At 38.1% G+C, this 24,207-nt stretch overlaps 1 protein-coding gene across 1 annotated transcript in view; it reads left to right on the plus strand.

Annotated features, from left to right (window-relative positions):
* CNDP1 (carnosine dipeptidase 1) overlaps window positions 1-24,207 on the plus strand; it is an 88,220-nt gene that overhangs the window by 18,519 nt on the left and 45,494 nt on the right. The window contains 2 exon segments of the mRNA XM_074208610.1: window positions 18,622-18,750; window positions 23,908-24,057. Coding sequence (XP_074064711.1) covers window positions 18,622-18,750; window positions 23,908-24,057 — 279 coding nt within the window.

Below are 24,207 nucleotides of genomic sequence, written 5' to 3' on the forward strand. Positions count from 1 at the left end.
TTTCCGACATGACAATCATTGCTCAAAATATCATAAGCCTAATCCAGTCACCAGTAGAAGCAACCCTCAATTATGTTGTATGGAGGGCAGCTAGGTAGTCTAGTAGGTAGAACACTGGTCCTGGAGTGAGGAGGACCTGAATTCAAATCTGACCTCAAGACACTTAATACTTGCTTAGCTGTGTGACCTTGGGCAAGTCTCTTAACCCTATTGCCTTACAAAAGTAAAAAAACAATTATGTTGTATGAATCATCTGGACCAGCTAACTACTTCGGTGGATAAAGCAACCTTCCTAGATGCAGGAAAACTCATTTTCCTGAGATCATAACCAGGCTCAGACACTTACTAGCTATGTGATCCTGAGCAAGTCACTTCACCATGTTGGCCTCCATTTCCTCAACTGTAAAATGAGTTGGAAAAGGAAATGACAAACCACTCCTATCTTTGGCAAGAAAACCCAAAAAGGAGTCCCAAAGAGTCAATGTCACTGAATGACTGACCAACAACAAAAATGAATCATTTAAATTCAGAAAATTGTGATGCCTTCCTTTTAGGTTAATTTCCTCTAGCTCATTATTTGAGGCAATAATAGTAATAACAACAAACATTTATATAGTGTTTAGTATGCATGGGCATTGAGCTAAACACTTTTTAATTATTTTCTCACTTGATCCTCACAACAATTCTGGGAAGTGGGCACTATTATTATTTCCATTTTACAGTTGAAGAAACTGAAGAATTCAAGTTAAGTGACATGCCCAGAACAAATAAAGCAAGTTGTCTAATGCTAACTTTTTTCCTTTGCCTTTGCTTCTTCTTTGGTAGTCGTACTAATAAGGAAGAGTGCTAGTTTCTAATGTCAGAACACTGGATTCCAATCCTATCTCTGAAGTTCCTGAGAACTTGGGCAAGTCACTAACCTTACAGGGCCTGGATTGCTTTATCAATGGATGAAGGAATGAAAAGACACTTATCAAGTGTTCCCTAAGGCATTTTGCTAAACAAAGAAATTCCAAAATAAACCATCAAGGTAGTTCCTCCTCTCCTGGACTTAAGGTTCTAAGGGGGGGGGGGGGGGGGGAGGAAGGAATGCACCTCCGAAGGAGGTAGGGCAAAATGATATCCTGATATATTTTGAAAAGAGCTGGGTAGTGATGTGATTGACCTGGTTTTGGACAAAGTAAAATAAATACTCAACTCACACCTGGAGAAAGGAATCTGAGTTAAAATAAAGGGATTAGATTAGAAGGCCGATGAAGTCCCTTCCAGGTCTAGATTTGAAATATCAAGAATCCTGTTATCATAATACTTCTTAAGTGTGATCTTAGGCAAGTCAATTTGACCCTCTGAGTCTTCTTCTGTTAATTGAAGGTAATACTTTTACTGGCTAGTTTACATGATTATTGTGAAGAAAACATTTTGTAAGTCTTAACACATTATAGAAATGTAAGTTACTGTTATTATAATTAAATATATATGTGTGTTTTTGTTTTATGCTGATATTTTTCCAACATGACAATCATTGGTCAAAATATCATAAGCCTGATCAAATCACTAGTAGAACTAACCCTTAATTATTAATTATGTTGTATGGAGGGCCACTAGGTAGTGTAGCAGATAGGACCAATGGAGTCAGGAGGACCTGATTTCAAATCTGACCTCAAGACACTTAATACTTGCTTAGCTGTGTGACCTTGGGCAAGTCACTTAACCCCACTTGCCTTGCAAAAGTAAAAAAAAATATGTTGTATGAATCATGTGAAAACCCCTTTTGGGTTTTCTTGGCAAAGATAGGAGTGGTTTGTCATTTTCTTTTCCAACTCATTTTATAGTTGAGCAAATGGAGGCCAACAGGGTGAAGTGACTTGCCCAGGGTCACATAGCTAGTAGCCTGGGTATGAACTCAGGAAGATGAGATTTCCTGCATCTAGGAAGGTTGCTTTATCCACTGAAGTAGTGAGCTGGCCCAGCACAACTATGTGATTTTGGGTAAATCATTTAATTTCTGAGCTTCAAATATCCTCATATGCAAAATCTGAAAGACTCCATTATTGTAAGCACAAGAAATGAAGATCTCTTCATTACACTAAGTCAGGGTAGCCCTACCCACTTAGCTGAATTGAACTCAGTCCTAGAGCAAATGACTCACTTTTGTGAACTTGGATAAATCACTCAATCCCTGGTTTCTTTATCTGTATAATCAGAGGGTTGGACTAGAAGATCTTCCAGATTAACAATTTCATATCTTATAATAATTAAAAAAGACCCTGAGTAGCAGGATGTTAAAAGAGGAAAAAGACAAGGAATAAGAAGAAATATTCTGGCATCTGAGTAGATTTACAAGCAGTGAAACTGATGACAACAATTCCCTTTTACTCAGATTACAAAGACCTAGATGCTCAGATTGCTTTTCAGGAGTTTAAAAGCTTAATAATAATCATCATTCATTAAGCACCTCCTATTTACCAGAGACTCTGAAGATACAAAAATAGAAAAAATTAAAGACCCTGCCTACAATGAATTTACAATCTAATGGGGGAAGACAAAATAGAAAAAGAGACTGAGAAAGTGGGAGGGGGCAGGGCAGGTAGAAGTGCCTGACTTGAGAATTTAGTGAAGTCAGTCAAAGAAATCTCAGAGAAACAATAAATCCGAACTGAGGTTTCCCCTTAAAACAAGGTTTGGAGTTCATAGCTGTACCCTCCAGTGAGAGAAGCAGAGGACAATGATGATGTGAAGAACCAAGATGATGAGGGTTCTCCAATAATGAAGTAAGGTGGAGAATTCATAATTTGTGATTTAAATTCATATATTGCCCAGGATCACACAGCTGAAGTTGGATTTGAATTCAGGTCTTCCTGAGACTAGACCCAGCACTTTTGTCCACTGTGCCACTCAGTTGCCTTTCCATACCGAATTGAGTAGAACAGTGATTTTGTTGTTAAACTAAAATGACTTTGTGAGAAAAAATTGGAAACAATTATTTTTCCATATTTTGATGAACTGATGCTGTAGAAATTTCCCCCTACCTACGTGGAAATTAAGGAGAAATAAAATATAACAAGGCAACTAGGTGACACAGTGGATAGCATGCCAAGCCTGGAGTCAGGAAGATTAATCTTTCTGGGTTCAGATCCTAACTGTGACCCTGAGCAATTCACTTAGCCCTGATTGCCCCAGTTTCCTCATCTGTAAAATGAGGTGGAGAAGGAAATGATAAATCACTCCAAAAACATTGCCAAAAAACCCTAAATGGGGGTCAAACATCATTCTTTTTTTCTTTTTTCTTTTCATTTCTTTTTTTTTAAGTTTTTACAAGGCAAATGGAGTTAAGTGGCTTGCCCAAGGCCATACAGCTAGGTAATTATGAAGTGTCTTAGTCCAAATTTGAACTCAGGTACTCCTGACTCCAGGGCTGGTGCTCTGTCCACTGCGCCACCTAGCCACCCCAGAGTCGGACATGAAAAAAAACTGAGCAAGAACAAAAATATAACAGCATACAAGGATATGGTAAAGTAGATGATCTTACTGTTGAAACAGCTAGTTGTCCTTATATGGTTACCTCAACTCTACAGTTTTGTCTAAAATTATTAAAATATTTATTCACCTCACCTTATCTCCTGCCCTGGAACAGAAAATATTTTCTTATTCTGATAATAAATCTTTCCAGTTACATTCCAAATATTTCTCTTTCTCTCCTTTCAATTAAACCTCCTTTCTCTATTCCTTCTCTTCTTGTGAAATACTTTATTTTTCTATCTCAAGTCACTGCAGAATGCTACGGATTTTCTTAGCATTAATTAATTAAATTAATTAAACCTTTACCCTAAGATTCTGAAACTGTGACAGGCAGTCTCCTTAGCATGCCCATACATTTCTTAGTTTTTGGTTTGGTCTCCTATCTTTGACTCACAATTATTAGATTCCCCACTTATAGATAAGTCTCTCACAAAAGATATTCTTCCTCTCAGGCAAGAGAATTCCCCAACTACTTTAGAACAAATACTGAAACATGGAAAAATGATGCTTGCTCTCCATACCCATAGCATGTGAATCTATTTTTATATTTGTTAAAATGGCAAGAACTACTAATATTGATTGATTCCCTATTAGATCTCCAATCAAAGAAGAAAGACATCTTGAACTTGAAATGTAAGAATGGATCAAAGTATCATAGATTTAAAAAATGGAAAAATCATTAGAGATCATCTAAGGATTCAAATTCCTAATTTTACAAGAAGCTGAGAGCTAATGAAAATTGTCCAACATTACACAGACAATAAGTGGCAGAGCTGGGATTTGAACTCAGGTGACTAAGTAACTTTAAAGTGACTCTAAGATAAAGAGCTCATGAAATTTTAGGTCTTCTTGACAGAAAAAAAGGAAGTTCCCTTGGTTAAACCAAAAGCTCACTTCTTTAAAATTTTCTTCTACTAATTTTCCTATTGTAGTCTAAAATTTTCCAGTCATTTCTTAGACCCTGAATAAGAGAAAAATATATACTTATTTTAGGATATACATGGCTAGGCTGGAGGTTCTCAGTAGAAAAGCATCAATGTTTGTGATATATACTTTAAAATCTGAATCCTGAAATGAGTAGTTACTGTGAATAAATGGCTTAGAGTAACATGAGAGGAGATTTCAATTTTAAAAAGTCAGAGGAAGAAATAAGATGACTGATCTTGACAATTGGAAACAATATAGAAATATAGATATATAGAAAGTGAGTCTATAATGTATCCTCCAAATAGGTCAGATTTGTTTTAATGGTGCCATTTCTAGTTTGTATTTTCATAGTTTTGTGATTTCATCAAAATTGTTTCTGTACTGATGAAATAAGAAGTATAGACAAAAACAATGGGTGACAAATTATTGAATGCCTTTCCCAGGAGTTAGCTGTGCCTAGGCACCTAGGACACCAAAGGCAGAAAATAAACAAACAGAATGGAAGCTAGGAAATCTGAAAAGAAAATCAGGAGAAACCAGGAAAGCCCCGGCAGGGATGCAATTCAGCCTGAATTTAGAGTAGAAAAATTGGGGGGACCAGGAGAACCCTGAGGGTCTTACCTTCCTAGAATAATAAGGGGGGGGTGGGGGTTTGGAAGTTATCATTTTTTACCTCTTAGCTTTAAAAGACTAAAATCCCTTAGTACATCCAGGGCCATCTCCAGTCCTGCTGAATAATGTCTGGCCAAAGGACCAGATGACTCTGGAGGAGAAAGTGAGATTAATGACTTTGCACATTCCTCCCCCCACTCCCTAACCCCCTTAAATCCAATTTATTTGCATGTCATAGCATCACTTCCCCGATGTCATGGTCTTCTTTGAGAATGAAGGATATGGGGTGGCTAGGTGGCATAGTGGATAAAGCACCGGCCCTGGAGTCTGGGGTACCTGGGTTCAAATCCAGTCTCAGACACTTAATAATTACCTAGCCTTGTGGCCTTGGGCAAGCCACTTAACCTCGTTTGTCTTGCAAAAACCTAAAAAAAAAATTTTGGTGTGTGTGAGAATGAAGGACAAACAATAATAATGAAGCCCTTACAGAGGTTTCACAACCACAAAAATGTTCCCTGCCCTTCAGGAACTCACAGTGGAATACAAGGGACTACATGCAGACAACTATGAAGATATGAGCAAGAAACTTATAGGATAAATTGGAAAAAATAAATAAAAGGAAGGCATTAGAATTAAAAGGGATTGGGAAAGACTTTAAGGAAGTTTGGAGGAAGAAATGAGTGTTTCAACTCTGAGAAACAGCATGTCAAAAAGCCCAAATTGAGAGAGGGAATTTCTTGTTCAGGGAACTGCCAGTGTCACTGGATTTCTAGAAGAGGGGGTGGAAAAATAAAAGGAGAAAGAAAACTAGAAAGGTAGGATTGAGAGACGTTTATGAAGGGTTTTGAATGCCACAGAAATGTGAACCCCTGGAGTTTATTTAGCAGGGAGTAACATGGCTGAACCTGTGCTTTAGGTAATTCACTTAGACAGTTGTGGAGGATTGACTGGATTGGGAAGGGGTTTGTGGCAGGGAGATTAATCAGCAGGCAATTGGAAAAGTCCAGGTTTGAGATGAGGGCCTAAATCAAGGTGGTGGCAATATCAGAAGAGAGAAGAGATATGATGAAGATAAAATCAACAAATGTTGTCAACAGAGAGTGAGAAATTAAGAATGAAGAGATATGGGAAGAGGCTCCCAATTTACAAGGTTGGGAGGTTCATAGATGTTACACATTGCACATAGACCTTTTCAATATATCAGTTGACTTTTTTTTCCTCTCTAAAAAAAATACTGTTTGTCATATGGGATGGTTTTCTGCAAGAAGAGTGAAAGGGGGGCGGCTAGGTGGGGCAGTGGATAAAACACCGGCCCTGGAGTCAGGAGTACCTGGGTTCAAATTCGGTCTCAGACACTTAATAATTACCTAGCTGTGTGGCCTTGGGCAAGCCACTTAACCCCGTTTGCCTTACAAAAAACTAAAAAAAAAAAAAAAAAGTGAAAGGGATGAATGGAAAGCTATGGTGATGAATGAAACAGAAAATAAAAATATAAATAATAAAGAGATCCTTGGTGATTTGGAGAGAATTATTTCTGTTAAACAATGTGATTAGAAGCTAGTCTATGTAATGAGTTGAGAGTAAGGAGAGGGAAGGCATCTGTGGGAGATGGAGAAGCTTAATACATTATTATATAATAAAAGGTATGCCAGCTATCATTATTCATTCATTTATTTCTCATATCACAAAATAGTACAAACTCTTAAAATAATAACCAAATCCAAAAATGAAAAGACAGTAATATTTAGCCATAAAGAAATTCTAAGGTAGATTTAAATGTCAAATTTGTTCTTTTCTTGACTGAGAACACTAAATTTGAAGTCGAAGACTTGCATTCAAATACAACTTTCTTATTACCTGTGTGACTTTGGACAAATAATTCCATCTCTGCCTCAGTTTCCTTTTCTACAAAATTACTGGCAGACCAAGATTTTTATTTTTAATTAATTTATTTTTTTTTAGGTTTTTGCAAGACAAACTGGGGTAAGTGGCTTGCCCAAGGCCACACAGCTAGGTAATTATTAAGTGTCTGAGACCGGATTTGAACCCAGGTGCTCCTGACTCCAGGGCCGGTGCTTTATCCACTGTGCCACCTAGCTGCCCTGGACCAAGATTTTTAAAATTACTTTCAATTATAAATCTTATGACATGCAAAGTAGGGAAAGGAGTGAAATGATTGAGATATTCCTGGATACTTTATCAGAAACAATAAATTGAAAATAATCATTCCTCAAAACAAAGTTACCTTTGTTTTGCCTTGTTTTGTTGAGTTTTGTTTTGACTGCAACTAAGGCACTATCAGTAGTGCTTATTTGAACCCAAGTAGTGCTGGATTTGAACCCAAGTACTCCTGACTCCAGGGTCGGTGCTTTATCCACTGCCCCACCTAGATGCCTCTTTCAATCCCCAGTACTTAGCACATAGGAAGTTCTATGTAAAAACCTGTTGACTAGTGAGGTGGCAGAGTGGCATGTTGGAGAGAGCACAAGGGGGTCTGAGGTTGACTCCAGAATTACATGCTTAATCCTGTGGATATCACTTAAACTCTCTCAGTTGAATTTCAGTTGAAATTATTATTTTTATTTCTTTTGGTCTTCTTTTACTTCATTTTTAACCTTTAATTCTGTTGGTTTGAGATTCTAATAAAGCCAATAAAATTAAAAACATATGAAAATTCAAAAAATTAATTTAAACGAGTCTCTTGTAAAAATGCCCCTCTTCGCTTCCTTCAAGATCATTGATTTTTAAACTTCTCAGTTGCAGGAGATAAAGGACTTAATTTCTTCTTGGTTCATTTTCAGCCTTTTGGCTCTTGATCTTGTAGCTTGTGGTTTAGCTTGACCTAAACTGCTTCCTTTTAGGATGTGAAATCAGTTTAGTCATTGTTTCCACTGGAAAAAAAAAAAAATGCAGTGTGTATGAGTAGTTTGTTAGCACCACCTTCTGGCTAATGTTCTTACTCTCATCAATTAAAAATATCTCATTTTACCTTTATTTTGTCTTTATAAAATTACTATTTAAAGTTTCTACTTCATTCACAGGGAGCACTGCAAGGAATATTTACTGGAAATTTAGTTCTGATTAGTTTTTTTTTTTGCTATTTTCCTTCAAACAATAAATCATCTTGCCCATGTAAAGCACATAATTTTAAATTCTGCTGTTTTCTAATAACATCCTAATTATCTCCTTATATTATGCCAACACTGAGCTCATTATCTTTGGTTCTCTCTCATTTCAAATAAAACTTTACATTTCAGAATTATATCCCCCACCCCCATTTTCAACTTCTTTTCTTATTCTGATTTTCCAAGAGCAAACTTATTACCTAGCTGGGTAAATTTGATTACACCAATCTTGTTGACATTAAACTAATCATCTACACTTGATTACTTTTTAACAACTGAATGGCAACTCTTGCTTTCTGGTTGTTGACAAAAAGTAGGATTGCATGAAATTTGTATTAATGAGCTACAGAAATAGTAATGGAACACATAAAAATGTATGGGATAAGAAGCCAGTTCCTCTTTCAACTTTCTGCCTGGATGAATTATATTAGTCAGTTTTAATTAATTTGCTGCTATGATGCTAATTTTCAGCTCAGTCAGCCATTGATAAGGGATGAATGAATGCTGGGGGACAATTCTCTTCTTACTCCCTTTTCACTATATTATTCAACCCAAAAAGAATGTTCCTATGGGAAGCCTAGCTATATCATAGACTCATGATATTGATCTGAAATTGGAATTTAAAGATTAGTTCTATCTAGATCCTCACAATAGCCCAGTATGGTAGGCACTATGGGGATGATTTAGCCCATTTTACACATTAGGAAACAGACCAGTGAGGCTGAGTATTATTACTGTTTACTGATTCTCTCTCACCACTTGTAACTCCTCCAAACCCATCCAAATCCAATCAATTGTCAAATCCAACTCCAGTTGCTCACTGCCGCCACCCTGGTGTAGGCCCTTGGTACTTCACACCTAGGCTTCTGCAATAACCTACTAGTTGGTCTCCCAGCCTCAAGTCTCTTCCTATTCTAGCTCAGGTCTGACCTTGTCAGTAAATCTAACTTCCATGATCAAAGAATAAAATTGCTTGACGTTTAAAGCCCTTCATAACTTGGCCCTTCCTTCTTTCCAAACCTTCTTACAATCTATCCCCAAATTCTATAGTCCAGTGACATTAGCCTTCTTGCTGTCCCCTGCACACTCACACTGTTTATGTCCCAACTCCTGCATTTTTTTGACTGCCCCCCCCCATGCTTGAGCCTCTCTCCCTCCCCATTTCTGCATTCTGTCTTCCTTGGCTTCCTTCACAGCTTGACTAAGGGTCCACCCTCTACAAGAAATCTTCCCTGATCCTCCTTATTTTGGGGTCCTCTGAAATTATCTCCAATTTATCCTGTGTATATTATGTTTACATTATTGTGTATATTGGTCGATTGCATATCGTCAGCCCTTTTAGACTGAGTTCCTTGAGAGGAGGGATTATTTTTGCCTCTCTCTCTCTCTCTCTTTTTTTTTTAGTTTTTGCAAGGCAAATAGGGTTAAGTGGCTTGCCCAAGGCCACACAGCTTATTAAGTGTCTGAGGCTGGATTTGAACCCAAGTACTCCTGACTCCAGGGTCGGTGCTTTATCCACTGCCCCACCTAGATGCCTCTTTCAATCCCCAGTACTTAGCACATAGGAAGTTCTATGTAAAAACCTGTTGGCTAGTGAGGTGGCAGAGTGGCATGTTGGAGAGAGCACAAGGGGGTCTGAGGTTGACTCTAGAATTACATGCTTAATCCTGTGGATATCACTTAAACTCTCTCAGTCTGTTTCCTCATGGGTCATAATAATATGGATTGGAGGGAAGCTGTGAGTATCAATTGACATGATGTATATAAAGTTTTTTGCATCTATCACCTCACTTGCCAAGGAAGAAGAGCCTCTCTAAACAGCATTCCATAGTGCTCTAGACACCCTCTGGTCTCCAACAGCTGGTATTCCTTTCTCCATCTTCTGCTACTCACAGATGCCTGATGCCCTGGGATACCCCCACCCTGAAGCTGAACCCCTATGGATGATGATAACCTACTTGAACTCATTCTTCAATGATTAACATTTTTACCCCATCCCAATGTTTCCGAACCCCTGACTGGCATTGTTCGAACCCCAAGAATGAGATGTCCTCGTTGTCCTCTACTGACTTCTCCCTTATTTCCATCTCAATCACCTTTCTTTTCCTCCCTGCCATCTTTTAGTCTAAAACTAGCCACCCCAGTCATTGTTCTCTAGAATATCTACTCCTTTTCCATTCCCGCTCTCACTATCTTCTGGCTCATACTGAAACTTGGCTCTCTCCTAGTGACACAGTTTCTCTGGCCATCTTTCCTAGCACTGTTTAAACTTTTACTCATGCCTCCTCTAACCCATCATCCCTACTCCTTGGTTGAGGTAGTGGAGTTGGAATGCTCTTTGTTCCCTGTCACTTCTAGGCTCTTCCCCTACCATAATCAATAACCTCTCCTCCTTTGAAGTTCATTCAAGCCTCATCTACCACCCAATCAAAATCTAGGTGTAGCTACTGTCTATAGAACTATAAGACACTTCCTTTCTTCCTCAACAGGTTCAGCTTGATTGACACTTTTTCTTTACTCCCCAATTCCTACCCTCATATTAGGGTTGATTATTGATACTTCCTCAAAACACCCAAAACTCCCAATCCTCAATTTATCCACTTGCCATGACCTACTCCTCCATTCTACCTGAGCTGCATCAATAGATTCTGGTGATATCCTTGATCTTACCATCATCCACTAGAGTTCCATATTCATAAAGTTCTTTTAACTGATCATAATCTTTTGCTGCTCCTTTCCCTCTGCCTTGAATCCCCTGATCTTCATCCTGACTCTGACCTCTAATTCCTCCATCCCTTAGTTCTTTCCCAGACCATCACCCCATAATGATTACATTCTCCTCCCCCATTTTGACCCTTTGTTGAACCAATTCAGTTTTATGTTCTCATCTTTCAGGGTGCTTTCCCCCCTTAAATTATAGCTTATCTTGATAGCCTCAGCCTTGGATTACTCCCACTGTCTGGTGCCCTCACTTGGACTCATGTTCTGTTGAACAAAGAAGGAAAAAAAATCATGAAATCTTGCTAAGTCCACTACAACTTTATATTCATATTATCAACTGGACCTTTATCAAGTCAAGGCAATTAATTCATTATTATCCCGCTCATCATGGCAGCATTTTCAAATCATTTCATCCCTCCTTAAGGCTTCTATAGGACTCCTTTCTTCCATCCTCTCAGTTGAGAACTTTGCCAAAAAAAACTTAACTGGAAAAAATTGAACCTGTTCACCAAGATTTCCCTCTTTTCCCATTTTTCCTTTGTCACATCATTCTGATGCCTTCTACTATTACTACTTTCTTCACTCCTATCTCATTTGAAGAGATACTCCTTTCACAATTTTACATGTGCAAGCACCGGCCCTGGAGTCAGGAGTACCTGGGTTCAAATCCGGTCTCAGACACTTAATAATTACTTAGCTGTGTGGCCTTGGGCAAGCCACTTAACCCCATTTGCCTTGCAAAAAAATCTAAAAACAATTTTACATGTGCAACCTCTACCAGATTGCTTTCTGCAATTTGATGGGGATAGGGGTGGAAAAGGAAGATAATGGAAAAAATGTGAAACTCAAAAGTTTGCAAAAGGATTAATATTGGAAACCATCATTGCATGTAATTATTAAATAGAAAAATGAATGAATGAATTAAAAATAAATAAATAAGTAAACAAATAAATGAATAAATAAATAATTAATTACATAAACAAACAAACAAACAAACAAATACATAAATAAAGGAGAGAAACCTATTCTCCTAGACAATGAAAACCCCTCTACATCCACAAGGGATATCACTACATCCCATCTTCTCTAGCAGATTATTCCCTCAATGATTCCCCACTCTCTCTTTTATCTTCAGTCTCTCCCTGCCTATTGACTACTTCCCTACTGTCTACTAATACTTTCATTCTTTCCTCATCCTCGGATAAATTTCACTTGATCTGAACATCCCTACTAGCTAAGCATCCTATATATGTTCCCTTATTTTCTGATTAAACTCCTTGAGAAGTCTGTCTACAGTATGGACCTCATTTCCTTTCCTCTGATTCTCTTCTTAATGCTCTGACTTCTTTCCACATCATTCAGTTTAAACTGCTCTCTCTCTCCAAAGTTACCAGTGACCTATTAATTGTCAAGCCTAATGACTTTTCCTCAATCCTCATCCTCCTTGACCTCTCTGCCACAGTATCAACAACCCTCTTCACCCTGATGTTCTCTTTCTCTAGGTTGTGATGACACTACTCTCTCTTTATTCCTCTCTGATGTGCCTGATTGTTCCTCCTTTTCATGCCTGCTAATTGTGGTTGTCTTCCAAGGCTCTGGTCTGGACACTCTTATTATCTCTACTATTTCTCATTGTGATCAGTTCCTATAGAGTCAATTATAATTCAATCAAATGATTCTCAGGCCTAATTTCTAGACCTCTCTGCTGATTTCCAGTCTTGCATCTCCAATATCCAGTAGACATCTTGAACCCAATGTGTCCCAAAATTGAACTGATTGCTTTTTACTCAAAACTCTCCCTCCTTCCTAACTTTCGGCTTAATGTCAAGGCTACCACCATCCTCTCAATCATTCAGACTCAAAACTTGTATCATTCTTGACTCTTCACTCTCTCACCATCCTCATTACTATACCATATCCAAACAAATCCTACTGATTCTTCAGTCATAATATCTCTCATCTCTTGCATATATTTCTTTCTCTCCTCTTTCACTGCCTCCAACTGGGTGAGGATTCTTATCCCCTCACTCCTAGACTTATTAAAATAGCCTGTTGGTTAGTCTCCTTTGCCTCGAGTCTCTCCCTATTCCAGGTCAGATTTGACCATATCACCTCCCCATTCAATAAAATCAAATGACTCCCTGTTACTTCCAGAGTAAATTAACAGCATATATTTTACTTGACTTTTAAATCCCTTTTTACTTAGCCCCCTCTTATCTTCCCAATTTTCTTAAACTCTGCTTCTCTCCACAAACCCTTGCTGCTCCTTCACAAGACACTGTCTTCCAACTCCCTTTCATTTTCATTGTCTGTCTCCAATACCTGGAACTTTCTCCCTGCTCAATTTTGCCTTCTGACTTCCTTGACTTCCTTCAAGGCTCAACTAAAGTTCTTAGACTGCAGGAAATCTTCTTTGGTCTTTTTTTCTTTTCTTTTCTTTTCTTTTTTTTTTTAAGGTTTTTGAAAGGCAAATGGGGTTAAGTGGCTTGCCCAAGGCCACACAGCTAGGTAATTATTAAGTGTCTGAGACCAGATTTGAACCCAGGTACGCCTGACTCCAGGGCCAGTGCTCTATCCACTGCACCATCTAGCCACCCTCTTGTATTTCTTAATATTGATTCCTTTTTCCTGAGATTATCTCCAATTTATCCTGCATATATATATATATATATATATATATATATATATATATATATAGTGTTTGTATTTAATTGTTTACATGTTGTCACCCCTATTAAGCTGAGAGGTCTTTGAGAAAAGGAACTGGTTTTGTCCTTTTTTTTATGGCAATTGCTGGCATATAGTAAATGGATACTTAATAAATGCATGTTAACTTGGCCATAACTATTAATATTTGGATTAATCTGGCAATAGTAGTGGAAAGAGCACTGAACTTGATGTCTACCTCGTGTGGTTATCTTGAGGATAAACCAAAATAATATATTTAAATCACCACATAATAAAATGTCAGCTATTATTATTGATGATGATCACACAGACAAAAGTGGCAGAGAGGATTTAAACTAACTCTCCTCATTCCAATCAAATGCTCTTTCCACTACACTAATCTGCCTTTTCTACCCAGAGCAATAACACAGAAATGAGGCAGTTATTTCAGGTTATCATAACCACCCCTGGGCCTCATTTTCTAAGGATAGGAAAGTAGAATTTTTCACTTAAAAAAAAAATACATTGGTGTTATTGACAATGTAACTCTCACATTCAGTTCAATCACTTTTAACATTTAAAACTGGATTTTTTCATGTGCTTGAATAAATAGATTTATGGATTATATCATCTTGTTTTACCTGTTATCCTAACACAAAATGAATGAGTGGTTTAAAAACACCCTGGCAAAGAAGCTGGGATTGAAATTATTGACGATTTGAACATAATAGGATGGGGGGGGGGGAAGGACAACTCCCAGGATTCCTAGTTCTTTGTCAGGTATGTTACAAGGTGACAATGATGACAATCACACTTAATCTAAAACTTAACAAAGTTTTTCAAAATTTAGTGAAAAATGTTTTGAAGCCTTTTCTTACTTGATGGAAAAAGACAAAAAAAAATCTACCAACTATTAGGGAAATGCTTGTTCTTCCTAAAAATTGTTGAAATAATTCATGAAAAGCAATGTGAAAAAGAACTAAAATGCATTCTATTGATAGCAAATATTGTTGCAAGATGCATAAAAATGCTGCTGAAGATTTGAAGAAACAAGTATTATAATAAATTACATGGGAGAGGAGTGTTTCTTTTTACATTTGGATGAGAGTACTCAGCTGAGTAAGGATGACAGACAATCTGTATGTTAAAACTTAGTAAAACTTTTCTTATTTTTTAGACAGTACTAATATTTCCTTGCTGCACCCCGAGGGATCATCTTGCATGTTTTATTTTGGGAACTATTGTTTCAAGCACATTATTTTGACAGCTTTGTGGAGGCTGCATTGGAGAGGGAGAAATGAAACAGGGAGGCCAAATAGGATTGGATGATAAAGACTATTACTGACCTGCAATGCAGGAAAGGATTATTGAGTGATAAGACAAAGGGATAACCTGGAAGTGAGAGTAAGAAGTAAAGAGTATGTCTACTATTACACTTGGCCAACTTTACTTTCAACCAGGAAAAATAGTATCTGCTTGAGGAGGCAATACCGAGAGTAGTAGGAAAGTGTTTAGTCAACCTGTCTCTCTAAAGATTTGGCCTTTCATGGCTGACTGTATTCTTTAGCCCAGTTCCTTACACAGTACCCTTTAACCCCAGTTCCTTACACTGACATGTTGTTATGATCATGGATCAGGTTTCCTCTTTCTGATTGATTCAGTCACATTAGTCAGTCTATGAACTCAGACATAAAATTGTATTTGGCTCCAGCTATGCACAAGAATAAGGCCATTATCTGCCTAAATTTTTGTACTTTAAGGAGTCTATAAGGCCCTGATCATTTCCATCACTACCAACTTGCCTTAGTGCCTGCAATTCTCTGCATTAATGGCAATCTTTAAGAGTTGGATTTCTAATATTATAATTTAATGTATGTGAAAATATCTTAGGACACATTTAGAACACATCATTGGCCCTGAAATTGCAAATGAAACAGAGAAGTGGCAGATGCATACTCAACTGCATCTAAGTGTAAACTCATTTGAAATATCTGAAAATTAAACCAAAGTGACTAGTCGCATAACCCTTTCTTACCATGGCAATTACCCTTTTTCTGTTTTGCTCTTAGAAATGATCTAGCCACGTGATTCTTTAGCTCAGTTGATAAGGGCAGAGGTTTTTAACCAGAAAACTGTAAGACTTTTAGAATAATGAGAATAAATTTCTCCAGCATCCCTAACACCAATGAATAAACTAAATTGATTCACCACAGGCACTTACATGTGATGTGTATGGGGGGGGGAGAACAAGCAGAGCAGAAAAAAGTTCATTAACTGCTCAAAGGTTAATCTTTGAAAGCCCCTCAATACTGAAAAAAAAAAGATGTAAGGAGTATTAGATTTAGTGTCAGAAGATCTACCCCCATTACCAGTTGTGTGACCTTAGACAACTCATCCTATCCAAGTCTCATTTCTTCATCTGTAAAATGAGTGAGTTAGACTAGTGATCTCTAGGATTCTTTCTACTTCTAAATCTCAATGTCCTATTTGTAAAGCCAAAACAAAAATCATGAATGTTTTACAAAATGCAAATGTTAAAAAGAACGAGTGAATCATCAAAAACAATAAACACTTATTAAGTAACTATGGCATACAGAGCACTGTGCTAGGCAGTAGGAGAGAAAGCATACAAATATAAGGAAAAGTTAGAATCTAGGGGGTCTGTGGAGCATTTTGCTATGACTAATTCATGCTTTCAATCTTTAATCAGAACAGTAACCTTTTCTTGGTTGTTTGGTCAACGACATTGTCCATTCTATAGCCATTCATTTTGAAAAGGTATCCCATAGGTTAAAAAGGATTTAAGCAAGAATGTGTCAGCATATGAAGCCAAAGATTTTCACAATGCTGGAAAAATTACTCAGAAAATGTGACCTAATGAAAGATCATTGAGTGCATCATTATCATGATTATACATTCAGTCATTATGGTGAAAGAGGGTGTATTGCCTAATGGCATTGGAGTCAGGACAACACAGATATAAGTCCTGTCTCTGACAAATACCAGCTATGTGTTACCCTGAGTAAATTCCTTCTCATCTTAGACAGTATGGTGCAGAAAATTTCCATTAATATAGTTATTTTCTTTAAAGGAAGTATTCATCATAGGCCTGGATCTAAATAAGTGAACAACTAAAAAAAACATACAGAGATAAATTGATGGTGGAGAGAGAGATGAGAGATAAATGGATGGTTCAAGAAAATTGGGTTCTTTTGTGATTCAAAAGAATACTATTTCTTTTCTTTTCTTCTTCCTTTCCTTTTTTCCTTCTAACTCCAAGTTTCTATGAATCTATGATTCTAAAGAATGTAAATACTAACATCAACTTACTATATATGTATATCTGTATATACATATATGTTGGACCCACAGAGAAAGAATAAAGTAAGCTTCCCTCTAAGATTGCCTTTTGGCTGCTTTACCTACTCATCACAAGTTTGATAATAACATGCATCTTCTCATACTTCACCATGTTTGGAAGAAGGATGTAAGAAGGAAATACAATTAGCAGAGTAAAACCTTCATGAGGTTGCAGCTTGGTTTTCAATGCTCTCTCCAAACTTAAAATGTACTTCATAAATCTTGACCCTATACTGCGAAGATCCCTTTGTGGTATAGGGAAAATACAGAAAATACAGATCCCACAATCTGAGGATCAGGGTCCAAACTCTAACTTGAGACGCTTACTCTGTTTGCCCCTGAGCAAATCACTTAATCTTCCAGAGTCTCAGTTTACTCATCTGTAAAATGAGGGGCTTGAATTAGATGACCTCTGAAGACAGCTAGGTAGTGTAGCAGATAGAGGATCAGGCTTGGAGGCAAGGAAATCTACAGTCAAATGTGGCCTTAGAAACTTACCCAATGGGGGTGGCTAGGTGGCTCAGTGGATAGAGCACCGGCCCTGGAGTCAGGAGGACCTGAGTTCAAATCTGGCCTCAGATACTTAATAATTAGCTAGCTGTGTGGCCTTGGGCAAGCTACTTAACCCCATTGCCTAGCAAAAAATAAAACAAACAAAAAAAAAACCCTTACCCAATGACAAAATAATCTTTGTAAAGTTCCTGGCATATTGTCTCATGTAAATACTAGTTATTTGTTGTTGTAGTAATATTTTTATTAATATAACATTATATATGGTAATATATAATATTAACATATAATATTATTATTATCATCACCATCATCATCATCATCTCTTACATCATTTGAAGTTAGATACTCTTACCATCAAATATATTGCAGTCCCCCCATTCCTCCAAATATAGTCTTCATGAATTGCTTTGGCTGAAAAAAAATAATCCCCTTCTAGTAAAAGAATGAAAGCACATGATGCTGAGCAAAGGGAGCAGAAGAACCAAGAGAACATCAAACACATTAACAACAACATGCTGAGATAATCTACTATGGAGGGATGCAGCTTCTCTCTGCAGTTCAGAGACCTGGGAGAGTCCTTATGGACAACACCATCCACATCCAGAGGAAAACAAAACAAATGAAAAACAACCCACAGAATCTGAATGGATACTATGTTTACTTTTTAAAAGCTTCTCTTAAGTTTTTTCTTTCTATTCCTTGGTATTCTTTCTTTATCCTTAGTCCACATTCCTCATACACAAAATGGCTAATATGTAAACATCTGTAAATACACATTAGTCATTTGACTAATATATAAACAGGGCAGCTAAGTGGCATAATGAGTAGAGCACTGACCTTGGATTAAGGAGGATGGGAGTTCAAATCCAGATTCAGACACTTACTAGCTGTGTGAGGCTAGTGACTTAACACAGTACCTCTTCATTCAAATCCAATTTATGTCCTCTCTGACGTTGTGTTCTTCTTCAAAAATGAAGGACAAATATTAATTAATATGTAAGCATGTTAAACACATACACACAAAAGAATGAAAGTACATTACTAATTCTAGAACCTTGTATCTTAGTCCAATTATTTCTTAAGCTAAGAGAAGAAAGAGCTTTAATTAATGTGAAGGACTAACAATAAATGTTTTTTACTTTATTTGAACTGACATTTTCCACCTTTGACTTTACAGGCCTCCTCCATCTTCACAGTGCTTCTTCTTCTTGAGGGAGGGTTGTTCTCCTCTTCCTCCCCTCCCTCTTCTGGAATGTTAGAGAATATCTTCCAGTACATTGATCTTCATCAAAATGAATTTATTCAGGTAGGAATAAATGCCTTTGTACAATTTAAGGATGTACTCCTCAGGTGAAGAGGGTGGACTGTCAATGATTCCTTACACCTTTCATTGGAAAGCACTCACTTGAAATAAGGGGGTTGTGGGTTCAAAATATGATTCTGTCATCACTGAGACCTTAGACAAGTTATTTCTCCTACCCGGACCTAAGTTTCTTTATTTGTAAAATAAGAGAATTACAGGAGATGGGCTCTGAGTCCTTCCTAGTCTAAATTTGGCTGTGCTGAAGTTTCATGCAGAGGAGGAAACTAAATTTCAGGATGGCTAAGTAACTTGCTCAGCATCACACAGCTAATAACTGTCTGAAAGAGGACTGGAACTCAGGTGTCCCTGATTTTCAGTTCATTATTCTTATCTTTTACACTGAACTACCATTTATCTATAAAACAGAACCACCTCAAATTTTGCTCTAAGTCACAAACATGTATTGAAGTCCAGTCAAATAACCCAAGACTTACCTTAATTTTTCTTTTTCATTGAATAATTGAATTGGTAGCAAGACCTATTTATTAGAATTTTAATGGGTATTTATTGAGTAGAATAGCATTAATTTAAAAAAAAAGGGTCCTAAGTTGGGTTTTGAAGTTCAAATACATCTTTCTCTGCTGCTGAAAATACACCCTCTCTTATAACAACCAGGTCACAGTAATGATGTTAACAAACAGGGAAATCAGAAAGGCTGAAAAAAATCCAGGTTAAAATTCTGCCTTCTGGGGGGCGGAGCCAAGATGGCCACATGAAGGGATTGAGTCTTAGGAGCTCTCTGATAAAAACTCATAAACTAAGGACTCCAACTAAACTTTCGAGAGACAGAACCCACAAAGGGACCCAGTGAGGCAGTTCTCCTACTCAAGGTAACCTGGAAAAGAACAGAAAGGCTCTGCTCCCCGGGGTTGGAGGGGCGGCCCGCCAAAGGGGTGGCCCGCCAGAGCCAAAGAACTTCAGCCTCCCGGAGGCAGCCCCAGGGCGCTGAGAGCCTCAGCTCACAGCAGTGGGGGAGTCGCCTGACCTGCACCCTGGGGAGCACCGGCACGGAGTGGGGGGAGCAGTGGGGGACCTCTGCCAGAGCAAGCACGTGGAGCCCAGCCCTCAGGGCACACAGCCAGCAGCCTGGTCTTTCCGCAGCCTAAACCTGGAAACAGAAACAGGTGGAGCCAAGCCCCCAGGGCACGAGCCCATTGAGCTGAGGGAGGGGAGTGAAGAGAGACTGCAGAGCTCTGTCCTCTGCCCCTGGAACCAGACTCTGGAGCTCTGACCACATTCAGATCCTGATCGCAGTCTAGGCCCCCCCATAGAACAGCAGGCCCCCCTGCCCACCTCGGCCCCATGGCAGAGGGGGCGCTTATGGTCATTCACAGACCAGGAGGGAGGACAGAGCCTCACACACTGAGAACCTTGTGGGAGTGTCCCAAAAGCTCAGGAAGCACCCCAAAAAACAGGCTTAGGCTGGGAAAATGAACAAAGAAACAAGAGGAAGACCATTGAGAAATATTTTGCAAATGAGACCAACAAGGATCAAAATACTTAGTCTGAAGATGAGGAAGCACAAGCTCCTGCATCTAAAGACTCCAAGAAAAACAGAAATTGGGCTCAGGCTATGATAGAGCTCAAAAAAGACTTTGAAAATCAAATGAGGGAGTTGGAAGAAAAACTGGGAAAAGAAAGGAGAGAGATGCAGGAAAAACATGAAAATGAAGTCAGCAGCTTAGTCAAGGAAATCCAAAAAAATGCTGAAGAAAATAGCATGCTAAAAACCAGCTTAGGTCAAATGGATAAAACAGTTCAAAAAGTTATTGTGGAGAAGAATGCTTTAAAAAGCAAAATTGGCTTCATGGAAAAAGAGATAAGAAAACTGAGGAGAATAAATCCTTCAGACAAAGAATAGAATTCAGGGAGATTGATGAATTTACCAGAAATCAGGAATCAATGCTTCAAAACCAAAAAAATGAAAAATTAGAAGAAAATGTGAAATATCTCATTGAAAAAACAACTGATATGGAAAACAGACTTAGGAAAGATAATTTGAAAATTATTGGAATACCTGAAAGTCATGATCAGGAAAAGAGCCTTGACATCATTTTCAAAGAATTACTATAGGAAAATTGCCCTGATGTTCTAGAAGCAGAGGGCAAAATAGAAATGGAGAGAATCCACCGATCCCCCCGAGAAAGAGGTCCCAAAAAACCAACCCCCAGGAATATTATAGCCAAGTTCCAGAACTCCCAAGTCAAAGAGAAAATATTACAAGCAGCCAGAAGGACACAGTTCAAATATTGTGGAGCTGCAGTCAGGATCACACAGGACTTAGCAGCAACTACATTGGAAGTTCGTAGGGCTTGGAATACAATATACCAGAAGGCAAAAGAGCTTAGAATGCAGCCAAGAATGAACTACCCAGCAAGGCTGAATGTCCTCTTCCAGGGAAAAAGATGGACTTTCAATGAACCAGGGGACTTTCAAAGGTTCCTTTTGGAATGGCCAGAGCTGAACAGAAGGTTTGATCTTCAGATACAGGACTCAGGTGAAGCATGGAGATTGGAGGAGAGGGGGGAAATATGAGGGACTTAATGAGGATGAACTGCATGTATAGAAAAATGATACTGATAATATTCATATGAACCATCTCAGTTAATAGAGCAGGTAGAGGGAGCTTTTATAGTTGAAGCACAGGAGAAAGCTGAATTCGAAGATAAAATATGGTGTAAAAATGGAGTCAATAAGAAAAAAAAAGGGAAATGGAATGGGAGAAAAAAAAAGGAGAGGGGAATAGTCCAAGCTATTTCACATAATAAGTTTTTTTTATTACATTAAGTTATTGCAATGATATGGAAGGGGGGAGGCAAGGGAGAATGAGGGAACCTTTGCTCTCATCAGAGATGGCTAGGAGAGGAAACAGCAAATATACTCAATGGGGTATAGACAACTGGAGTAAGAAGGAGGGGGGAGCAGGGGGAAGGGGTGGGGATGTGAATAAAGGAGGAGAGGATGGACCATGGGGGGACAGTGGTCAGATATAACACATTTTCTTTTTTTTTACTTCTTGCAAGGGGCTGGGATTGGATGGCCTGCCCAGGACCATAGGGCCAGGTGGATTCTGGGCCTAAGGGGTGGTATGGGGGCTCAGGGCTTCTTGGCCCCAGGGCCAGGGATCTGTCTGCTGTGCCACTCAGCGACCCTACAGCAGAGTCAGAGTGAAAGGAGAGAGAAAATAAAGTACATGGTAGTGGAGAAATAAGAAAGGAGGGAGTTGCGATCAGCAATGGCAACATTGGAAAAATATGGAAGTAACTTTTGTGATGGACTTATCATAAAGAATGTGATCCACTCATGACAGAGTTGATGGTGTTGGAACAAAGACTAAAACACATTTTTTGTTATTATTATTTGGGGGAGGGTGCAGGGCAAGTGGGGCTGGATGGACTGCCTGGGGCCACATAGCAGGGTGATCTTTGGGTGTCTGGGGCCAGATTCGGACCCAGCCACCCCTACTATTATTACTATTTTATTTTATTTTGGGTCTTTTTTTTTTCTTTTTTTTTGGTTTTTGCAGGGCAGTGGGGATCGGGTGGCTTGCATATCACATGGCTGGGTGATTATTGGGTTTATGAGGCTGGATATGGACTTGGGTGCTCATGGCTCTAGGGCTGATGCTTCGTCCATTGCACCACCTGGCCATACCTACAAATATTACTATTATTTTTTTAATTTTAATTTTTTTCTCCCCCCTTTACTTTTTTGCCCAAGCAAGTCTATCTATATTCAATGGGGGGAGGGGTATTTTGTTTACTTGTAAACAAGTATATCTTATTAATGTAAAGAAGAACATTTGTACAAAATGAGAATAAAAAATAAATTAAAAAAAAATTCTGCCTTCTGAATTCCTGGTCAAAGAAAGTATATGTTTAAAACAGAATTTATTCCACCAGTGAATAATTAGACTCTCTCTTGGAAATGGGTCAGCAAAAGCACAGCAATTTTGTCTAGAAAGATCATAAAAGGAATGTGAGATGCAGAATATTAAGGCCAAGAGTCCAAGAAAAATCTTTTTCCCCCCTCTGAGAATATCATTTAAATAAAAATATAGATTTAGAAAAAATACCATACCATAAATATTAGTTAAAATGTGGAGAAGACAGAGGCTTAACAGGCCATTTCATACCAAACTAGAAATTCAGAATCTGTTTCAATGCAAGAAAACTGGATATAGACTGAAAAAAAAAAAGGTAGCCTGGACTAGTAGCTATAGGGCTATCCTTGGAAACCACAACATCCAGGTTAAAATTCTGCCTTCAACAAATATTGACCATGTGTTCATTGGATAAGTCACTTAATCTCTTAGTATACTTGGTACCTCTCTAAAGTTCTAGATGATAGGCTACTTCTAGTAGTGTATGAGGGGTTTCCACACTGGAAAATTTCCCTCGCCAATGAAATGAATAAAATAAAATGCCTAACAATTCCTTTAGGATTCTTATTGTCTTAAACAAAGCTGGTATATTGCATTTCATGATATCCCAAAGTAGCATAAGGGTGAGCAGTAGCCAAACACAATCAAGATGAGAAAAAAGACAAGGCCATAGCTTGACCCTTTGCTGGGAAAAGCCAAAAAAAAAAAAAAAAAAAGACTGACTGGTCTCACTAAATCCTTAAAAATTCTAAACAGAGAATATTCACTCTCCTCAGACCAATCTATGACTCCAAAGCCCATGTAGACACATGGTAACAAAAAGGTAGGTGATCATAGTCTCTTGATCTCTTGATCTCAAAATTATTTAATATATATATATATATATATATATATATATATATATAAAAGGACAGATGCTTATTAGAAAATGCCTGCATTTCTGAAGCTCTTAATAAAGATTATATATCTCAGAGCAATAATTTTTAATCACTTTCTTGGTCAATAGTCTTTCTCATTGGATAACCCTAAGAATAGTTTGTTACTCTTCTTTCTTTCTATTATATGCTTATAGTTTGCTTGCTTTTAGGCAAAGGGAAAAGAAGACAATTCAGACTTGAAATATTCTTGAATATTCAAGGGGCAGATTTCTCTAGCTATTGTTGTCCCCTTCTCTTCCCCTTTCTCCACCCTAACTTGATCACTGATTTTCCTCATAGTCCCTTAAAGAATGGGTGGCCATTGAGAGTGATTCTGTTCAACCCCTGCCTCACTTCAGACAAGAAATCTTCAAAATGATGGACATAGCTGCAGACAAACTTCGACATTTAGGAGCCACTGTAGATTCAATGGACATGGGATATCAACAGGTAAAGTACCTTATCTTGTTTCTGTTAACCACTGAGATTCTCTGACCTCCAACTGTCTATCTAAATTCTAATGGATATGGTGATGTGTCTCTTTAGTAATTATAAGATACCAGATAAACTTTTTCCTTCAAAGTGTTTGCCCTATTCCAG

The sequence above is a fragment of the Macrotis lagotis genome, chromosome X (genome assembly GCF_037893015.1).
Source record: "Macrotis lagotis isolate mMagLag1 chromosome X, bilby.v1.9.chrom.fasta, whole genome shotgun sequence".
In the NCBI taxonomy this organism is placed as follows: domain Eukaryota; kingdom Metazoa; phylum Chordata; class Mammalia; order Peramelemorphia; family Peramelidae; genus Macrotis; species Macrotis lagotis.